This window comes from Mobula hypostoma, chromosome 6 (genome assembly GCF_963921235.1).
Source record: "Mobula hypostoma chromosome 6, sMobHyp1.1, whole genome shotgun sequence".
NCBI lineage: Eukaryota > Metazoa > Chordata > Chondrichthyes > Myliobatiformes > Myliobatidae > Mobula > Mobula hypostoma.
The window spans coordinates 146,104,784-146,126,578 of NC_086102.1; the positions used below are offsets into that span (position 1 = coordinate 146,104,784).

Below are 21,795 nucleotides of genomic sequence, written 5' to 3' on the forward strand. Positions count from 1 at the left end.
ATTCATTAGTAGTCAACACTGTCATAAAATAGTGTACATTATACAAATATTTAAGACCCATTATCCGAACATCTAAAGATATACCTACTTTCAACTTGAATGGTCAAGTTTCATGTACTGCTTTAATATTGATTCTTATTGATCACACATTTAAAGGATGTTTCTAATACTGGAAAAATAATGTTTGCACAACAGTCTCTGCTTTCATAAAAAAAAACATGGGAAATGAGGTTTTGCAGGAAGTTTCAAACACTTTCATACAGCAAGATGCTTGTGTTATTTTATGACTTCTACAGATAGCAATGGAGAAGGCAAGGAAATAAGTCAATACCACATACCACACTATATAATTGCATGAACATTCCTAAATGAAATATAGTGCTATTAAAGGTGGTTAATTGACTACAGAAAAAAAGTCATATTGACTTGTCTTGAGTCAATGACATTAGTATAATTGCAGCAATAATTCAAATGAGTGCATTCATTATAACAATTTGACTTTATGCCCAAGCTAAGCCAATTTTGAACTTGACATAGAAATATATTGTCATTCCTTTGTTACTAATGGGTCAAACAGTGGAGCTCTCTAATCACAGGATGGCCCTAGTATTTTTACAGACTTCAAATGATCAATAAGGCAGCTTACCATCACCTATGTAAGAGAAATTATGGACAGGCAGTAAGTGCATTTAACACCATTGATGCCTATACATTTTGAAATAAACTATATTAAAAAAAATTAAACGTTTGTTGCCTATGTATTACTGCATATCTCATTTAAAAATACTTAAAATGTAAACATATACTTGTTGTCCAAAGGCAATTAATTAGTCTCATAATTACATAAGAAATTGTAGTTGAAGATTTATTTGGATTAATTGTGTTGAGTTTTCCATGTTTTTATTGCCATCACCTCCCAGATTAGATCACGGGATCAGCTAAATGACAATATCATTCTTACTGTAATTGTTGAAAATGAACTATATAGAATAGCATAATATTGCCAGAATTCTCACATGGATCCTCACTGATAAACCATTACTATACGAGGGGTGATTGATAAGTTCATGGCTTAAGGTAGAACGAGTCAATTTTAGAAAACCTAGCATATTTATTTTCCAACATAGTCCACTCCTACATTTACACACTTAGTCCAGTGGTCGTGGAGGATACGAATCCCATCTTTGTAGAGATCAGTGTCTTGGACCTCCAGAAATTGGTCCACAGCAGGGGTGATTGAAAAGTTTGCGGCCTAAGATAGAAGGAGATGAGTTATACAGCTTTCGTTATATGCATGTGCAGTTCAACTCTTTGAGTGATTATGCAGAAAGTTTGAAGTTAATACCTCATCTCCTTCTACCTTAGGCCACGGACTTGACCAATCACCCCTGCTGTGGACCATTTTCTGGAGGTCGAAGACACCGACTTCTACCAAGGTGGGATCCGTATGCTCCACGACCATTGGACTAAGTGTGTAAATGTAGGAGGGGACTATGTTGAAAAAAAAAAATATGCTAGGTTTTCTAAAATTGACTCCTTCTACCTTAAGCTGCGAACTTATCAATCACCCCTTGTAAAATAAAACAGAGTAAGAAGGAGGCTCAGGGAGATGTATTAAGGGTGTGTATCCAATGTTGAATAAACACCAGCAACCAGCTAACCTTAAAGGACAGCATTTCACAGATCCCCTTGTTGGCAATAAATTGATGTATGTTTATGGTAAGATGAAGAATTGCACTGGTTTACATTATCATCCACAGGCATAACAAAGAAATGTAGTTAAAATTACTTGAAAATATCTTGTTTACATAGCTAAAGCACAAGTTAAGGTGGAGATTAGGAGGCATGTGCTCCTGCTCTGGTCTGTTGTAAAGTAAAAATTGTGCTAAGAAATTAGCATCTCTTTAAAGATTACAGAAAAATACAATTTATCATTACAAAAATATCACAACTTTGCAAAATAAACCCAGGATAATTTCTCAGGAAAAAGGTAGATATGTGTGAGAAACACTACATACAAATTAAATGCATAAAATCAATCCTAGTCACCTGCAACAGTTCAGTCATCAATTCGACTAAAGGCAGATTACCAAATTTTCTGTATTCTGATTGTGAACCACAAAGTTATTATGGAGAGAAATAAAACAGAGAACACTAGTTAGAAAAGTCATTCAGTTGGGCAGCATTTCTGGAGAATGTTTTGGGTCAGTAACCTTTCATTTATTGTGTTTCTCTCACAACAGATGATATCTGAGTATTTCCAGCATTTTCTGTTCTTATTCTCAGATTTCCAGCTTCTACAGTGTTCTTCTTTTGGTTCCTATATACAGCGCTAATTAAAAGAAACTAAATAGATTTAGTTCTCATCTGTTGTAAGTCTGCAAATTCTACATATCCAGCACCACCAAATTCCTGAGCACCCTGAGTTCTGTTCGATCCGTCCTTCCTTCCAATGTCACAGTATTACACTGCCCAGCTGGCTGCGGATGGGACCAAATTTCCCTACATCTGTTAGAAGTTTTTCAAGGGTGCACAAGGGCCAGCTGCAGTCCCTAGCATTCTGAGTTGCCTTCCCCACTTCTGCCTCAAGACGAAATGTTGTCACAAGTCACCAATGGAGAAATGTTGTCACAAGCCTGTTACTTTCAATACAAATTACTCTGGTAATAGTTCTTAGCTGATGTTATCCACAAATACTATTTTCATTAAAATCACCTGATAACATTAAAATAAAACACTATCACAAACAAATATTTAGGCGATTTAACTTACTTCATGCTTCCCTTCATACCTTTCAAATATAAATTCTCCACTGAAGTGAATAGGCTCATGGGTACTTCCCGTATCAAACCTGTCCCAGTATCCCAGAGCAGGGTCTACAGTCTGCATGCAGCAGAGAAGTAGAGTTGGGAAATGGCTGGAAGATCCTGGCTAGTACATGGGAGTCTTGAACTTCTTTGCATCTCACAGGGCTAAATGCTGGCAAACCCCAGCAAAATCTGAGCCACTATTACATCAAGACATTACATCAATGCTACTCAAATGCCAACTAAAACATTGGCTTTAATCAATCAAAAACATTTCAGCACTAGTGAAGCCTGTATCCTCTTAAACTGGGTAATATGGAGACAGAAAACAGCTGATCAGAGCTGCCCAGTTAATTCCTAATTAGAAAAATGTGTGTTATGACAAGAAATTAAAAGAACTTGGGATTCTAAACTTTAAAACCAGGTGCGAAGGAACCTGAAACAGAAGTGACAGGGTTTGGGGTGGTAATACCAGCAAAAGAAATTGGAATCAGCAGAAGAACATCTAATAAGTTAGGGGTGTTTACAGTGGAGATGCTGGCAGTGTTGGTTGCGTTGCAATGGGTGCAGAAAGCCAGACAAGCCAAAGCATTGATATGTTCAGATTCATCCTCAGTTCTAGCAAGCTTAAGGTCTTTTCACGCAAACAGTCGGCAAGATGTACTTTATGAAGTCCTTCAGTTAGTTACAAGAATTGCAAATCTGGGAGGTCAGGTAAAATTTCTATGGGTTCCAGCACATGTAGGGGTGAAGGGGAATGAGAGGGTGGATGAGTTGGCAAAGAGGGCGTTAAAGAAAGAAAATGTGGAAATGCACATTAGTATCAGTAAAGCAGAGGTTAAGTGTGTAATCTGGGAAAAAGTCAACCGAATGTGGCAAGAAAGATGGGACAGGGAGGGGAAAGGGAGGCATTTATATCAAATACAAAAGAGTGTTGCAGTTACTAGGGTAGGTAATGGAAACAGAAGAGAGGAAATTGTGTGGACTAGGTTAAGGCTGGGGCACTGTGCATTAAACAAAACATTGAAAATGATAGGGAAACACCAGACAGGATTGTGTGAGGAATGTCAGGAAGAGGAGTCAGTAGAACATGTAGTTTTGTGTTGCAGGAAGTATGGGATACAGAGAGAGATGATGAGAAATAAATTAAGGGAGTTGGGGATGCAGGAATTCACATTAAAAGGGTTGCTGGGCATGGGTGAGAGAGCACAAGTCCGGGTATTTTTAGCGTTTTTAAGGGGTACAAGGGTTTTTTATAGAATATGACGAATAAACAGGAATAGGATACTAGGATGGTCAAAGATGGGAGGGTGAAGTGTAGGTTTGTGTGTGTGTGTGATTGGGTGAAGGGATTTAGAATGTATGTCTAGTGCACATTCTGGAGCAGAGGGTGGCAGTAATGCACCATTAAGCTGGATGCCAACCGCCATAAAACAAGATACAGACAGACAGAACTTTAAAACCATAAGACCATAAGATGTAGGATCAGAATTAGGCCACTTGGCTCATCAAGACTGCTCCACCATTTCATTATGGCTAATTCAATTTTCCCCTCAGCCCCAATCTCCTGTTTCTCCCTATATCCCTTCATGCCCTGACTAATCAAAAATCTATCAACCTCTGCCTTAAATATACATAAATTCTTAGCCTCCATAGCTGCCTGTGTCAAAGAATTCTACAGATTCACCACTCTGGCTGAAGAAATTGCTCCCCATCTCCATTCTAAAAGGATGCCCCTCTATTCTGAGGCCATGTCCTCTGGTCTTAGACTCTCCCTTCATAGGAAACATCCTCTCCACATCCACTTTCAAGGCTTTTCACCATTCAATAGCTTTCAATGTGGTCTCCCCTCATTCTTCTGGGGACAATGCCAGGCACAGAGCCATCAAACGCTCTTGATATGACAAGCCATTCAATCCTGGAATCATTTTTGTAACCCTCTTTTGAACTCTCTCCAGTTTCAGCACATCCTTTCAATGATAAGGGGCGTAATCTTACTCACAATACTCCAAGTGAGGCCTCACCAGTGGTTTATAAAATCCCAACATTCCATCCTTGCTTTTATATTCTAGTCCACTTGAAATGAATGCTAACATTGCATTTGCCTTCCTCACCACAGGCTCAACCTGCAAATTAACCTTTAGGAAATCCTGCACAAGGATCCCCAAATCCCTTTGTGCCTCAGTTTTTTTTTTGTATTTTCTCTCCATTTAGAAAATATTCAACCCTTCCATTTCTTCTACCAAAGTGCATGACCATATGTTTCTAGACACTGTACTCCATCTGCCATTTCTTTGCACAGTCTGTTTCCTCAAAACTACCTGCCTTTCCACTTATCTTCATATTCTCTGCAAACTTTGCAACAAAGCCATCAATTCACTCATCCAAATCATTGACATATAATGTTAGAAGAATTGATCCCAACATAGATCCCTGTGGAACACCAGTAGTCACCAGCATCCAACCAGAAAAGGCTCCCTTTATTCCCACTCTTTGTTTCCTGTCAATCAGCCACTGCTTTATCCATGCTAGAATCTTTCCTATAATACCATGAGCACATAGCTTGTTAAGTAGCCTCATGTGTGGCATCTTTTCAAAAGCCTTCTGAAAATCCAAGTACACAGCATCAACTTATTTCTCTTTTGTTAACATGGCATCCCATCTCCTGTACTCTATACTTCAATTTATGAAGGTCAATGTGACAAAAGCTTTCTTTACAACCCTACCTACCTGTGATGCCACTTTCAATAGATTGTGGACCTTTATTCGCAGATCTCCTTGCTCTACAGCACTCTTCAGTGCCCTACGTTCACTGTGTAAGAACTACCCTGGTTGGTCCTGTAACAACTCACACTTACCTACATGAAACTCTATCTACCATTTTTCACTTCCTCACTATCCACTAATTCCCTAAACCTGGCGTCATCCGCAAATTTGCTGATCCAGTTTACCATATTATCATCCAGATCATTGATACAGATGACAAACAGCAATGGAACCAACACTGATCCCTGTGACATACCACTAGACACAGGCTTCCAGTCAGAAAGGCAACCATCTACTACCACTCTTTGACTTCTCCCATAAACACAAAATCCAATTTACTACCTCGTCTTGAATGCTGAGTGAATGAATATTCCTGACCAACCTCCCACGTGGGACCTTGTCAAATGCCTTGCGAAAGACCACATAGACAACATCCACTGCCTTGCTTTTATCAACTTTCCTGGTAACTTTATCAAAAAGCACTATAAAATTGGTTAGACATGACCTACCATGCACAAAGCCATGCTGACTATTCAAATACACATGTATCCAGTCCCTTAGAATACTTTCCAATAACTTTCCCAAGACTGATGTAAGGCTCACCAGCCTATAACCTCCTAGTTTATTTTTAAAGGCTTTCTTAAACATCAGAACAACATGAGCTATCATCCAATCCTCCAGTACCTCACCTGTCACTAAGGATGATTTAAAAATCTCGGCTGGAGCCCCTACAGTTTCTGCACTTGCCTCCCACAGGGTCTGAGGGAGCATCTTTTCAGGCCTTGGGGATTCACCCGAATTTGCCTCAAGACCGCACACACCTCCTCCTCTGTACTCTGTATGGGGTCCATGAAGTCGATGCTGTTTTGCCTGTCTTCTATAGACTTTGTATCTATCTCCTGAGTAAATACAGATGCAAAAAAAAAATTTAAGATCTCCCCCATTTCCTTTGACTTCATGCATAGATTACCATCCTGATGTTCCAGAGGGCCAGTTTTGACCCTTGCTATCCTTTTGCTCTTAACATATCTGTAGAATCCCTTAGCATTCTTTTCATCTTGTCTGCTAGGGCAACCTCACGCTTTCTTTTGGCCCTCCTGATTTCTTTTTGAAAGTCTCTTGCGTTTCTTATATTCCATATGTACCTTATTTGTTCCTACCTGCCTATACCTGCTATGCACCCCGCTTTTATTACTTAACCAGGGCTTCAATATCTCTTGAAAACCAGGGTTCCCTACACTTGTTACCTTCACCTTTTATTCTGACAGGTACATACAGGCTTTCCACTCACAAAATTTCACTTCTGAAGGCATCCCATTTACCAAGTACACCCTTTGCCAGAAATAGGCTGCCCTAATCCACACTTGCCAGATCATTTCTGATACCATCAAAATTGGCCTTTCTCCAATTTAGAATCTCAACCCACGGGGCCAGACCTATTTTTTTTCACATATGTACTTTGAGAATAATGGCATTGTCATCACTGGATGCAAAGTGTTCCCCTACTCAAACCCATGTCACCTGCCTGTCTCATTCCCCAAAAGCAGAACCAGTATCATATGCTCTCCCATTGGGACTTCTATGTACTGATGAAGGAAACTTTCCTGAACATATTTCACAAGTTCTATCCCATTTAGTCCTTTTAGAGTATGGGAGTCCCAGTCAATATGTAGAAAGTTAAAATCACCTATTATTACAACCTTATGCTTCTTACAAAAGTCTGCGTTCTCTCTACAAATTTGTTCCTCTAAATCATGCAGACTGTTGGATAGTCTATAATATAGCCCCATTAACGTGGTCATACCTTTCTTATTCCATAGTTCCACCCAATACACCCACTAGACAAGTCCTGACTGAGCACTGTCATGACATTTTCCCTAACTAATGTCGCCACCCCACCCCCTTTAATCCCTCCAGCTCTATCATGTCTAAGACAACGGAAATTCAGAATACTGAGCTCCCAGTCCTGCCCCTCCTGCAACCAAGTCTCACTAATGGCTCTAATATCATAATTCCATGTGTTGATCCATGCCCTCAGCTCATCTGCCTTTCCTACAATACTTTGTGCAGTGGAATATATTAGTCACACCATGCCCAACCTTTTGATTCCTGACTTTACCTGACATCTTAACAATATCTGCTTCCACAACCTCTCCACTATCTGTTCTAGCACTCTGGTTGCCAACCCCCTGTAACTCTAGTTTAATTCCCCCTCCCCCCAGTGGATTAAAGACTGTGTGTGAAGTGCATGATTGTATAACAAAGGATAACTAAAAATAGGACAGAAAAAATTAAAATTATATTAAACCTGAAAAGAAATCTAGAGACAAAAGAAGCGATTAATGATACCTTACAAGAAAGTAAATAATGTTCAGACTTCAAAGGAGTGCTGCTAATGTTTTTTTCTAATCTTACAATGGAATGCTGGAAGCCTATTAGCTAATGGTCAAGAATTTTTAAAATTTATTGAAAATTTACTAAAGAAGCCTAATGTTATGATGTTATATGAGTACCAGAAACGTGGTTGAAATCATCTAAGTTTTAAAATTCAAAGTTATGTTGATATATAAGACACAATTAGAAAATGGGTAATGGAGGAATGGCTACCTTTTTAAAAGTTGGATAGCGCATCGATTTATGGAGTTGAAAATGAGTCAATTGTGGATGAAATTTCAGAAAAGAATAGTAAAGTACAGGTAATTAATTTTTATAACCCATGAACACTGCCTCAATACTTTTTTAAAATTTCTGTTTTTGCACTACTTAATTTTAACTTATCTATTTAATATACATATATAATTACCGTATTTCAGTTTTTTTCTATATTTATCTTGTATTGCTTTGTACTGCTGCCACAAGGTTAACAAATTTCACAACATATGCCAGTGATATTAAACCTGATTCAGATTCTGAAGATTATCAGACAAAGTATCAGTATTCATGCCAGAGATGGTTGCCATCATTTTAGCCTTGGAATGGTTTGAAGCAATGCACCCTGATTATGTACTTCCCGTGCTCTGATTCATTCGTTGTCTGTTTTGATATATATTGAAACAGGTACTTCAAATTGAAGGTCAGACATTCTTGAGACTGGACAACATCTGCTGAGGCTGCAGTGTCTAGGCTTCTTACGGGTCGCTGCCCAAGTTGGGGTTTAAGGAAACAAGGTGGCAGACATTCTAGCCAAACGATCACTTAAAATCAAAGATATAAATGTAATAGTGCATTTGCTTAAGGGGAGATGAAAGCCATAATTAAAATATCTATTCGGTCACTGTGGCAACAAAGTTAGGACAAAGAAAAGAAAGGATAGCATTTATAACAAATTCAGAGGATGGTGGGAACTCAATTGGGAGATAGGTATAAAAGGAGGAAATAAATTACATTCACATGTTTACATATTGGACATATTAGATTGAATGATTCCTTGTTCAGAATTAATATGCATAATATGGACATTTGTAGGGAATACACTTGTCAAGAAACGGTGCAGCATATATTGTTCAAATGCAGTTCCTATGAGTTGCAAAGGAAACATCTGATTGCTAAATTGAGATCTTTGGATGGAAAGTTTGTTAGGATATCACTGCCATTGTAATGTATATAAATGCATATTTCACTTTCTGAAAAGCATTAGACCTTGATATTATTTGAGGTTTTTTTGGGGGGGAGGGAGTGGAGTTGAGTTGGTATACAACCTGTCTCTTTGTTCCATACTCGTGCTCAGTAGATAGTCATAATGCATCTTATTTTGGTCTGCCAACCATCATTAAACTTCAGTAGAAGAATAAAAGATTCATTTGTTGTTCGGACCAGACATCAGAATGTGCAAGAAAAGTGATCTAAGGACATTGACCATGGAATAATTGTTAGTGCCAGATGGGGTGGTTTGAGTATCTCAGAAACTGCTGCGGCGCGACGCAGTTCACAGCAGCCACTGGGGTGGTGATGTCTGTTATCTATCAAGTAGGGTGCCGTGCACAATCCTGATTTGATGGAGGCAGACGTGAGAGCACGGAGGAACATTTGGTGAAACTTCTGAAATGCCTGCTTTGCTGCTGCTGCTACTGTGTGATCCAGAAACTCCGGAGGGGAAGGCCCCGAGTCCTCGGCTTTGCTTGTTGCTCAGTGACCGGGGCTGGGTCGAAGCGCTCAGCAGAGGATGGCGCTTGGTGCTCAGTGTCGGAGGGCTGGTCGGAGGCTCGAAGTTTTCGGATGGACTCAGAGTCCGCTGTGGTCAGGTGCTTCCAATGGTGCTGCATCGGCAAGTTGGCGGCACTTGGAGCTTCATGGCAGGGAGAGTTTCTCCCTTCTACCGTCTGCGTGAGATGATGGGCTATCAGGACTTTGAGACTTTTTTTTTAACCGTGCCCACGGTCTGCTCTTTATCAAATTATGGTATTGCTTTGCACTGTTGTAACTATATGTTATAATTATGTGGTTTTGTCAGTTTTAGTCTTGGTTTGTCCTGTGTTTCTGTGATATCACTCTGGAGGAACATTGTATCATTTTTTAATGCATGCATGTCTAAATGACAATAAACAAGGACTGAGTGTTCTCATAATCTAATCTAATCTAATCTAATCTAATCTCCTGGGATTTTCATGCACAATACTCCTACAGTTTACAGAGAATGGTGCAAAAAACAAAAACAAAAATCCAGTAAGTGGCAGTTCTGTGGGTGAAAACGCCCTATTAATGAGAGAGGTCAAAGGAGAATGGCTGGACTGGTTTAAGCTGACTGGAAGGCAACTGTACCTCAGATAACCTCATGTTACAACAATGGTGTGCAGAAGAGCATCTCTAAGTGCACAAGATATTGAACCTTGATAGACTACAGCAGCAGAAGACTATGAACATACACTCAGTGGCTGCTTTATTGAGTAGAGGAGGTATTGATGGGTATGGAGTCATGTGGAGGTTTCACTGTTATAAGGTGTTGTTCCTCCAACCTGAGTGTGGCTTCATCTTTACGGTAGAGGAGGCTGTGGATAGACATGTCAGAATGGGAATGGGATGTGGAATTAAAATGTGTGGTTTGATTGATTGAAGACATATTTCTTACCATGAAGGAAAATAGTACACTGAATAGAAACAATCTAACAATTTCACGGTCAGTGTTACTTATACTATATATTTCTTGAATCTAATTTCCCCAGTTGTCTTGGGAGGATTCAAATGCTTGTCTCCACATCAACATTCTTGACCACTGAATATGCTGTCCTCGATACCATGGAAATCATCTTATTTCAGTACTAATGTTAATTTTTGTTTTGCAGCCTATAACAGGTGCATGTCCTGGAAACTGAAGGGGACTCCTCCAGACCTAAAGCTCGGCAGGATGAAGAAACAGGTTGAATGTCCCATGGAGACTGGAAGCACCTGGGCCTTCATCCAAGTGGTAAGAGACAAAATGGCTAAAATTCACATGGTTTTCCGTGAACCCAGGCTTGCTTGTATCAATCCCAGACAACACTGCTGTTGCACTTCCCAGCACAGTGTGGATAAGTGTCAAAAGAATACAAAAAGTGCTGATGAGCATGTTAGGAAGGAAAATTTGATTGATTAAAGGGAGATTGGAGGGATAATGAATATGTGGCTTTGTTCTTCTGAATGCTAACATGGAGTTGATAAGCTGACTGGCCCGCTTCTGTGAGGTAGGTAATAAGAAGTTAATCTGGAAAGATCTGATGAAACAGGTTACTCCTTCCAGTAGTGCACATGCAGAGGCCATCTAATGTCTTCTTTAAGTCTTCATGTCTTGATCTATCAGATCTCTTAAACCAGAGGTCAGAGTGACACCTGAGCATAGAATACGTGTCCAAGTAGCCAAGTAGAGAAGACATCAATGGGAAAATTCTCTTCCCATCCAAAAAAACAGTGCATGAGTTGATTGCGCTTATCAGTTGGCATGTGTTTGGAAGATGTAATGACAGCTGAGTAATCGAGATCACAAAAACTTCAGGGTCTATCGGACACCCAGTTCAGGGAGGGTTTGATTGACTGTTTGCAAGTTCTAAGGTGCTTTTTTATTTAACAAAGTAAACCTTATTCATAATAAAAAAAATTACAAGAATAAACTATCCAATGCCTTTTCATTCTTTAGATTCACAGTCAAGCTTTCTGTACTGTTCTATTGCATTTATACACATCAAGAGCACTGCTGCCACTAATGTGGTATTCTGGGGTGGTATACCGCTACCATAATAATTGAGGGGCTTCTTTCTCCAACCTCAACCCTCCCTCTCCAGTAGGAGAAGACCTTGCACTGTGGTCCTTCCCCAAGATGCTCTCAACCCTCAATATCTCAGCAGCTCTATTCCTACTACAGATTCTGTGGCATTGAATAAACTCAGTTACTGGCCCACAACCAGCAACTTCAGACTACTGCCAGGTAACGGCAGTGGATCATCAGTAGGAGTGCTGTGGAGCTGTTCAAATTCAGCCAGTGTGACTATTGAAAGAGGACGTGCTTCACCGCAGACATGGAAAAGCAGTACCGAGAAGTGGCAGAATCAACAAAGAGGCTGTAAAAGGAGGACGCGGGTGGACAGTTGATCAGAATCAGGTTAATATCACTGGTATATGTCGTGGTATTTGTTATATGTGGCAGCAGTATACTGCAGTACATAATATTAAAAATTGTGAATTACAGTAAGAAGTATATAAAGTTAAATTAAATAAGTAGTGCAAAAAAAGTAGTGAGGTGGTGTTCATGAGTTCAATGTCAATTCAGAAATCTGATGGCAGAGGGGAAAAAGCTGTTCCTGAATTGTTCAGTGTGTGCCTTCAGGTTCTTGTACCTCCTCCCTGATGGTAGCAATGAGAAGAGGGTATGTCCTGTGTGATGGAGGTCCTTAATAATGGATGCTGCCTATTTGAGGCATCGCTTCTTGCAGATGTCCTGGATGCTGGGGAGGCTAGTGCCAATGCTGAAACTGTCCACCATAATGTAATCTATACAAACTTCAATGTTGTGAGATTTGTGTTATTTAAATTTGTTTCTCTAATTTATTTCAGCCTACATACTTCAATCAATTGTTGGAATGAATAAGGATTCTTTAGGAAGATAATGCACTGCACAGTGTCATAGACTTTGCTTGGATAACCTTTATGCATAAAAGATAAGCATAAAAAGCAACCCCTGTTTAATGTGTGAAAATATCTGAAGGACTGTAATATCCACTTCAGCAACCAGGTTGAACTAGAGCAGAGATAGGGTGAATTGTCTGACATATGCTGGCAAGGTGGTCAGTTGTAAGCAGCTCTTATTTTTTTATTATATGAGCCTGTGGATTTTCTTCCTTGCCCTATTATTTCACGGTCTTTCTAATGCTTCTCAAAGATCATACTCCAGGCCTTTCCTAGACAATATTGATCTGGAGTTTTAGAGACAATTGCATCTGATGGCCAGGTAATCAGCCAAAACTAGATCAAATATTACTTACATTGAGTACATATCTATCCAATATCTCTTCCCAGTTGTACTTATTCTGGTCACATATATAAATTCATACTAAGCATCACCAACAAATGGGAAGTTGTCACGCTTTGATGAAATGGACAGCCTTCATTTTGACTCTTCCTTTGAACCTTTTAAGTTTAATGATGCGGTCAGAAGCAAATCTATGGACAAGTCTAGGTTTGGAAAGTAGACAGTAAAATTGTGCAAGATTGTTCAGAGACTTGCGGTTTTCTTTTTTTTTTCAGATTTGGATACCAACTTTGTTTGTGTCAAAATGTTCTTGCACCACCATCTATTTGTCAAGGTCAAGGAATATTATTAAGTCTCACACTTTGGTGGTCCCTCTGATAAGAGATTCCTCTGGACTTAATCCTGCACCTCTATATGGTAATAAACAGTATGAGAATGAAGTCCAGGTGAAACACTGACTATCCATTTCCCTCCACACATGCTGCCTGACCCACTGAATTCCTCCAACGCTTTTCGTGTTGGTCCATATTCCAACGTCTAGAGTCTCCCTATGAAAAGACATGCAGTGACTACTGAGAGAGAATTAACGCCTTCCAGCTTGAGCCAGCACTGAGGTAGACAGTCCAACTGCAGCTTCCAACGCATATGTGTCTCACCTTAATATTTGATTGATACCTCTGAATATGTTAAGAGATCCTTACAAGCATATTTATTGATGAATATATAGAACATATATAGTACAGCACATGAATAGGCCCTTCAGCCAATAATGCTGTGGCAAACTATTTAAATTAGTAATCAAATGTCCACCTAAACTAATCTCTTCTGCCTACACAGTGTCCATATCCTTCCATTTCTTCCACATCCATCTGTCTGTCTAAGAACCACTACCTCCACCTTTGGCAGCACACTCCAGGCTCCTACTACACCGAGTATATAAAAAAAATCTTGCCCTGCACATCTACTTTGAACTTAAACCTTCTTACCTTAAATGCATACCCTGTGGTATTATATATTTCAACCCTAGGAAAAAAGATACTACTCTTTCTATGCCTCTCACAACCCTGTAACCCTCTTTTATTTCTCCCTTCAGCCTCTGCCACTCCAGAGAAAATAATTCAAGTTCAACTCATTATTACATGTGCCCTTTAATCCAGGCAACAACACGGTAAACCTTTTCTTCAACCTTTCCAAAGCCTCAACATCATTTCTATAATGGGGAGACCAGAACTGAATGCAAAACTCCAGATCGAATTATAGAAAAGCTGTCAACAAAATAGAGAGAGTACAGAGAAGATTTACTAGAATGTTACCTGGGTTTCATCCCCTAAGTTACAGAGAAAGGTTGAACAAATTGGGTCTTTATTCTTTGGAACGTAGAAGGTTGAGGGGGGACTTGATAGAGGTATTTAAAATTATGAGGGGGATAGATAGAGTTGATGTGGATAGGCTTTTTCCATTGAGAGTGGGGGAGATTCAAACAAGAGGGCATGAGTTGAGAGTTAAAGGGCAAAAGTTTAGGGGTAACATGAGGGGGAACTTCTTTACTCAGAGAGTGGTAGCTGTGTGGAACAAGCTTCCAGCAGAAGTGGTTGAGGCAGGTTTGATGTTGTCGTTTAAAGTTAAATTGGACAACTATATGGACAGGAAAGGAATGGAGAGTTATGGGGTGAGTGCAGGTCGGTGGGACTAGGTGAGAGTAAGAGTTCGGCACGGACTAGAAGGGCCGAGATGGCCTGTTTCCGTGCTGTAATTGTTATATGGTTATATGGCTATATAGATGTGGCTTAATTAGAGTTTTAGTATAAAGCTGCAACATAGACTCTTTGACTAATAAAGACAAGCATGCCTATCAACCCAGGTAGCCACTTTCAGAGAGCTATGGAGTTGGACCTCAAGATCCCTCGGCATGTCAACAAGGTTAAGGTCTTGGCATTAATACATACTCTCCTATTTCTTAACATATATTATCTCCTATATTTGCCTTTGTTTGAGTTGGAAACACTTCGTTTTTTTTCTTAATGCTGAGAAGTATTTCTAATGTAGCAAAGTGATTTTTTCAATAATTCACCAGCCAACTGGAGTGGTCTGTTCATTGGTGAAGACTGTTTCTCTGTTCTGGTCAGCTTGGTGCATTATTTCTTGCAGATACTTCTAGAAGTGACTGGGAGTAAGATCTCCTGCAGTTGAAATGCAGAGTCTGAGTCACACAGAATCTCCTTACCATGAAACCTTGGTTATTGAATCTCAAAACCAGCTGATGTAAAGGCATCTTCATTGCTATCTTTTTGGTGACTGGAAATTTCAAAGTCTTCTGGTACATTTTGAATACCACAGTCTCATGAACTTCTCCACCACACTATCTCAGTATCCTACTTGTTCTGTCTCTGCTTTCTTTCTTTCCCCATTGCACAACCCCAGCCTGCAAAGCAATACTGAGCCTTCTGATGGTGAATTTTGGAGGATGTAACAGATGACCCCCCTTCCCCTCTGACAAATACTGCATATTACCTTTGGGCCCATGTGGACACCAGAATTCTCACTGAGGACACCAGGAGCATTTCCCGCAAAGCTTTTGGCACCCAAGAGATGGATAAGGAAGACTGCAGATGCTGGAATCTAGAAAAACAAACAATCTGCTAAATAATTTCAGTGACCAAGAAGTATCTACAGAGTAAAGCAATTGCCCAAGAGATGGGCCTGTTCCTGGATGAGTCACGTTAAGTACTATTGGAACTTCTTAGGGCCAAAATAATCTGGACTGGTTTAAATCAGTCTAAGGGCATCAGATGAATTTCCTAGACATTTACCCCATGAATTAATCTGTTTTCTGTAAGCATCCTGTTACATTAACCAAAGCGTAATAGGAATGAGCAGCCATGAAACAAGATATTATCTCTCACCCTCCGAGAGCTACCCCTCTTTGCAGCATACCTACTAAGACAGGCGACAGAGATTGAAGCAGAGAATCATGTGCACTCCCCAAATACAAGGCACAAAGTGTGAGAACATTTTCTGCCGTCCTGCCGAAGAGTTTTGGCCTGAAATGTCGACTGTACTCTTTTCCATAGATGCTGCCTGGCCTGCTGAGTTCCTCCAGCATTTTGTGTGTGTTGCTCCGATTTCCAGCATCTGCAGATTTTCTCTGATTTGTGATTGCACAGTTTCTCATGGCCACATGCAAGCAAACATTTGCATGACACCCTCCCAATTCTATGTTCTTAAGGGATTCCTGAAACACGTGCATGAAAGCCGTCATTCAAAGTAAATTTAGATGCCTGCTCTGTCTGATGATCTCTGTTAAAAAGAAATTCTTCTCCTCAAACAAGAGAGTATCAATGACAACTCAAAAGCTGTGGAGCAAATGTTAATTTGTATTGATTATAATTATCATACAATTGGGAATTATCCAGAGGCCTTGGAAGTTTAGAAAGACAATTACCTTGACATCTAACTCTCCAGGAACAAGTGTATATCTTAAATTCTGACCTCAAAATGTCAAAGATCTCTTTGCCCTCTCCAACTTTCACAATGTTAAAATATTGTTATTGGGAAATGGAGCAGTACACAAACAACCACAGCACACTGAAACCCCTGCCTGAGATTATAACTGGGAAAATATCAATGCACCTCCCTCAACACTTATTTCGAGATACAGCACAGTAAAGGTCCTTTCTGCCTAATGAGCCCACAATGCCTAATTACACCCATGTGGACAATTAACCTAACAACCCATTTATCTTGAAATATGGGAGGAAACTAGAGCACCCAGAGAAAACGAACACAGTCACGGGAAGAACATACAAACACCTTATGGACAGTGGCAGAACTGAACCTGGGGCACTTATACAGTAATTGCATCGCAGTAACTGCTATGCTACCATGCTGCCCCTGAGTTCTGAGTTCTGACATCCCTCATCCCTGCAACAGCAACTGAAGTATGAAGTGACTAACACATTCATTCAATAGCACATTTGTAGTGAAGTTTCAATTTCAGCTACAAATGCCCCAAAGATCCCTGCACTACAGATTATTTAACACTTCATGTGCCACTGAACATCATTCTCATACTGAACAGAAAGACTGCAAGAACTCAAGTTATTCAAGCAATGATTCTGGAAAGAGAAGACAATCAATGTTTCAGGTCAGTAACCCTTTCTCAGAACTGGAGGAAGGATGGCACTAGGGAGAGTGGATGGTTTTCAGAGCTGGGGGAAAGAGTGAGTTGTAGGGCAAAAGCCCATGTGAAGAGAGATTAAACCAGATCAGGTGATAAGGAGCATAATACTGACCAGTAGATAGACATTTTAAAGGAACTGTGTTAGAAAGAGACACTAGCATGATAATGGGAAACAATTAACCAGTTTACTTAAAAATTCAGAGTTCATTCCAGAATTGTTACAAATTGCCTCGAGAGGAGTTATTTCTACTATTTCATATTGGGTCTCACAAACAGGTTAAAAAAGGAGTGGAAGTGAGAGTTGAAGTGGCATGCAACAAGAAACTGGAGATCGTCCCTGCAAACTGAGTACAGGTGCTCTGCAAAGCGAACACCTGATCTGTATTTAGTTTCTCCACCATAGCAGAAGCCATGAACAATGAACACAGTATATTCAACTGAAAGAACTACAAATGAATCACTGCTTCACAGGATACGATTGTTCGGGCCCTGGGTTGGTGGGAAGGGGAGTGGTGGACGGACAACTATTCCATCTCCTCTGATTACATGGGTTGCTTATTTGTCATACTTTCAGTAATTGAAATTCTAGACCAAACTTCTCGTAACAACACAATTCACACTTATTTTGCACAGGGTGTCCAAAACTGATACACATAAACAGGAACACAGAGTCATTTAGTTCTGAATAATCGAGTGCCATAATATCCAAATTCAAGGCCAAGATGGTTTAATTGAGATTGATTAAAAGGGAAATGGTTTATGTGAGTTGGTCAGTATTGCTTAGATATCAGAAAATAGTTCTTTTGCCAGAGAATAGTAAACCATTAATGAAATTATGGCTTTTTTCATATGGCATTCCTTCAAGCAAGAACAGGGAGCTGTTTTAGACTGAGTGCAGTTAAATACTGCATCAAATTCTCGGTCAGAGTAATCTGGATTAATTTTATTTGCCTTCAGGCTAGAGGTAGCAGAGGTAAACTTCCCAGATTCATTTCTCCATGATCCCCACCCCCTATCAAGCTGAATTTTTCATCAGACCCATGAAAGCGCATAGGTGCAAAGTATTTCTGATTAAGTGCAAGGCATTTCAGCTGTGTAGCTCAGTCTGGATAAGTGGGCCAGAACATCATATCCAATCTACCATTAACTAAATCTTTCAACACACAATTACGTATCTAATTTTGTTATAGAAGGCAGTTCAAGACCACAAAAATCATCACAAATTGCATCAGCAACAATCGATATGAAGGTAATCTATTATCTGACATTCACTATGACTTCTATTGGACAACAAACCAAAACTGGAATAAGAAAATGAAATGCCAGAAATTCCAAATTGATCAGGCAGTATCAATAAGCTAACAAACTGAGTTAATGTTTCAGACAATAAAAGAAATTAGGTTTTATTGTGAAATATCATTTCCTTTTCACTTCCCACAGATGCGGCCTGATTTAATGAGTATTTCCAGCATTTTCTAATAACTGACCAGAATATGCTGGTCTAAAGGAAAAACATAACTACAAATCCTATTGTAGCTTTGGTTCAATCTTTAATAGCTTAATATACCAATGTAGCTATAAAGCCATGGAAGAAAAAGCTTCCTATTACATGTATATGGTATCAGTGACCCCTGTATTACCACTGTTTGGATAATGGAAATTCACCTTTACAGAATTCACAAATCACTATCCAAAATATTAAAATATGGAATAAAATTCACTCTCATGTAAAAAGTAAATAAATAAACAAAAATTAACTTTTTTAAAAATTCATGTTTCTGGACACATGCGGATGATGCAGCTTTGCATTATGAAATAGCATGATATGGAACACAAGCCACCCCCCCATCCTAGTAATATGGGAATTGCCTGTATAGTGTATATAAATTGATAGCCTTCCCATTTCCACATGGTCCATATTGTTCCTACCATGAATAATCATGATAAACTCTTACCCTTTTGAAGAAATCATTTATTTAGAAATATAATACATCAGTAAAAAGGTCAGCTTCTGCAACCTTCAAAATATTGTTTTAGTATTAGTTAACATCATACAATCTATTTTCCATTTTGAATTCCTTCTTCTTTTGAAGACTTGCACTTAAATTTGTTTATGTTTCAGTCAAAAAACTTAAATTTACTTTCTGGAGCTTAACAAGGAAAAGAAGCAAGCTATTTCACCACTGGATACATAAATCATGTTGTCCATATGTCCAGCAAGGGTAACTGGTAAGTGCAAACCAAAGCTAATTTTACCCACACTGAGGCAGCAGGTAAGATGGGCTATTGGTGAAACAAACAACAATCAAACTAAGGTCCTTTTTTATTTGTGTATAGCTCTGGCAGCTAACTGGTTAAGCATTTGAGGGATATTTATTTACGTATTTAGAGATAGAGCACAGAACAAGCCCTCTGGCCCAATGAGCCTCCCCACCCAGCAACCCACCTATTTAACACTAGCCTAATCACAGGGCAATTTACAATGACCTATTAACCAGTACATCTTTGGACTGTGGGAGGAAACTGAAGCACCAGCAGGAAAGCCACACAGTCACAGGCAGAAAGTACAATGTCCTTGTAGACGCCACTGAAGTTGAATTCCAAACTTATGACACCCCGAGCCATAACAGCATTGCGCCAATTGCCAGGCTACCTTGATGCCCCACGGTATGTAAATTGCTAGGGGAAACCAGGGGGCCTGAAAATAAATTGAAAGGACATACAGCATTGCAGATGGTCCCTTTCCTCAACGTTTCAGGAGAATGACTGTCATAATACAAATTATGAATAACTGTCAGGATGCAAATTGTTACAATTTGTTATCTGTCATAAGCCAACAACCCTGTTCTGCTTGGCTAGTAAATTCAACTTCCCGTTTTGTTTTGGTTAAAGCCTTTGTTAAGAATTAATATTGATATTTTCCAAAACTACAAAACTCTTTTCCATTTTTCAAATGTTTATAGAGAATGATGTTTCAATACAATTTTGACACAAACCTCAACATACATAACAAACATTTTAAAATAAAGCAATATTTCATAGTCTTCACAGCAGAAAAATATTATGATGCATAACACTAAATGTACAGTACAATATTCTTTTCTCACATTAAAATGTATTTAAAAGCTGGTACCTATATAATTTATCAAAGAAAAACATAAAGAAAAGTGCATGCCAATCATGACTTTACAGTCCGTGCTGCTTTCTTTAGTTTTAAATGAGTAGCAATTAGAAGAATAAAGGCAGTTACAGGAATGTTAGAAATATCACATTGATACGATTTTCCTTGAACTATTTTATTGTGGTATGTACCATAAAACTGGGTGCTTTGAATAGCTAGTGCTGCATTTTCAAATGCTGTATAAAGGTTCTGATAGTATGTTCAGTATCATCTAGGGAAATAAATGAGTTATCTCCAAACTGCAAAAATTTTGACTCCATAACAAGCCACTGGGACTGGTTTAGGAACTAAGTAAATGTTCGATTCTCCTTTTGATTTTCTTTCTCCTGTATTGCCTGAAGACTTTGCTTGGAACTCATCTCTGCACTTTCATTTCCTGACTTGCTCAGTCCACATGAGATACAAGCAGTATGAATCTGTTTCATGTTCTCCAGCACCTCATTCTTAGCATTTTTCAGTAAGTCTCCCTGGCCCTGCATATGTCAAAGGATTAGGGTTATATGCATTCACTAATTATCTTAAAACATATTCATCTGTCACAGTTGCTCCAATAAAGTAAATGATATACTTTAATCCAAGCCAAAATATATAAAAAACATTAATATCTGGCAAAACATATACAAAAGAGCCTTGTGGTACAAAAGGTCTATATTTTCAGTTTTCTGAAATAATCATTTTATATCACAACACAACTCAGAAATACTTCAGGATGGCATTCCTAGCTTTCAACAAGAATGACATAACCGATGTTCCTCTAAATGTACATGACCAAAGGATTAACTGAGTGTGAATATTTTATGTAGTTTCATTTCAAAACATTTGCAACAATTATCCAAAAGCAACATAAAATAGGCACTATTTTAGCAAGCTGATTAATTGTTTACATCAATTTCTAGCGTGTTTTTGAGGAAAACATTTAACAAGTTGGCTAGCTTGTTAAAATTGTATACACAAGCTATCCCACATATACATAAATCAATGATAAATTGTTTTGGGGACAGTGCAGATCCCTTCTGTTCAGAGCTTGTTACAATGTGTATTTCCGAATGAAAGTGGATGATATTTATGGTGTGTATCAGTGTGGTATTAGCTCAAGGTTAGCACCGTATGTCAACAGTGATATAAAATCGGCTAAAAATGCATGGCTTTCATCTATAAATTTTAACAGATCTTTTAACAGAAGTGCATGGCTGTTATCAGTCTTCTGTGAACTAAGCAGAGAATGGGAAGGTTTTCTGCATGACTCTCCACTGCTTCTCTTTCACTGTTGACCTACCAGACTCCTGGCTCAGCAATGGGTTACATTTCGTCTTAATCATTTCACGCATCGTATCTCTGAGCCCAATAACAGCACTGGGCTACTACTTCTCGCCATCAATCAAAAGTGACCTTGAATTGGCATAAACTGCTTTAAATATAAGAATTT

The 21,795-nt window shown here is 39.0% G+C and overlaps 1 protein-coding gene across 2 annotated transcripts in view; it reads right to left on the reverse strand.

Moving 5' to 3' along the window:
• Positions 1-1,507: 1,507 nt before the first annotated feature.
• plcl1 (phospholipase C like 1) overlaps positions 1,508-21,795 on the reverse strand; it is a 320,055-nt gene continuing 299,767 nt past the window's right edge. For both annotated transcript variants that reach the window (XM_063051927.1, XM_063051928.1), the window contains exon 7: positions 1,508-20,842. In XM_063051927.1, coding sequence (XP_062907997.1) covers positions 20,657-20,842 — 186 coding nt within the window. In that variant the 3' untranslated portion in view covers positions 1,508-20,656. The remainder of the gene's footprint in view (positions 20,843-21,795) is intronic.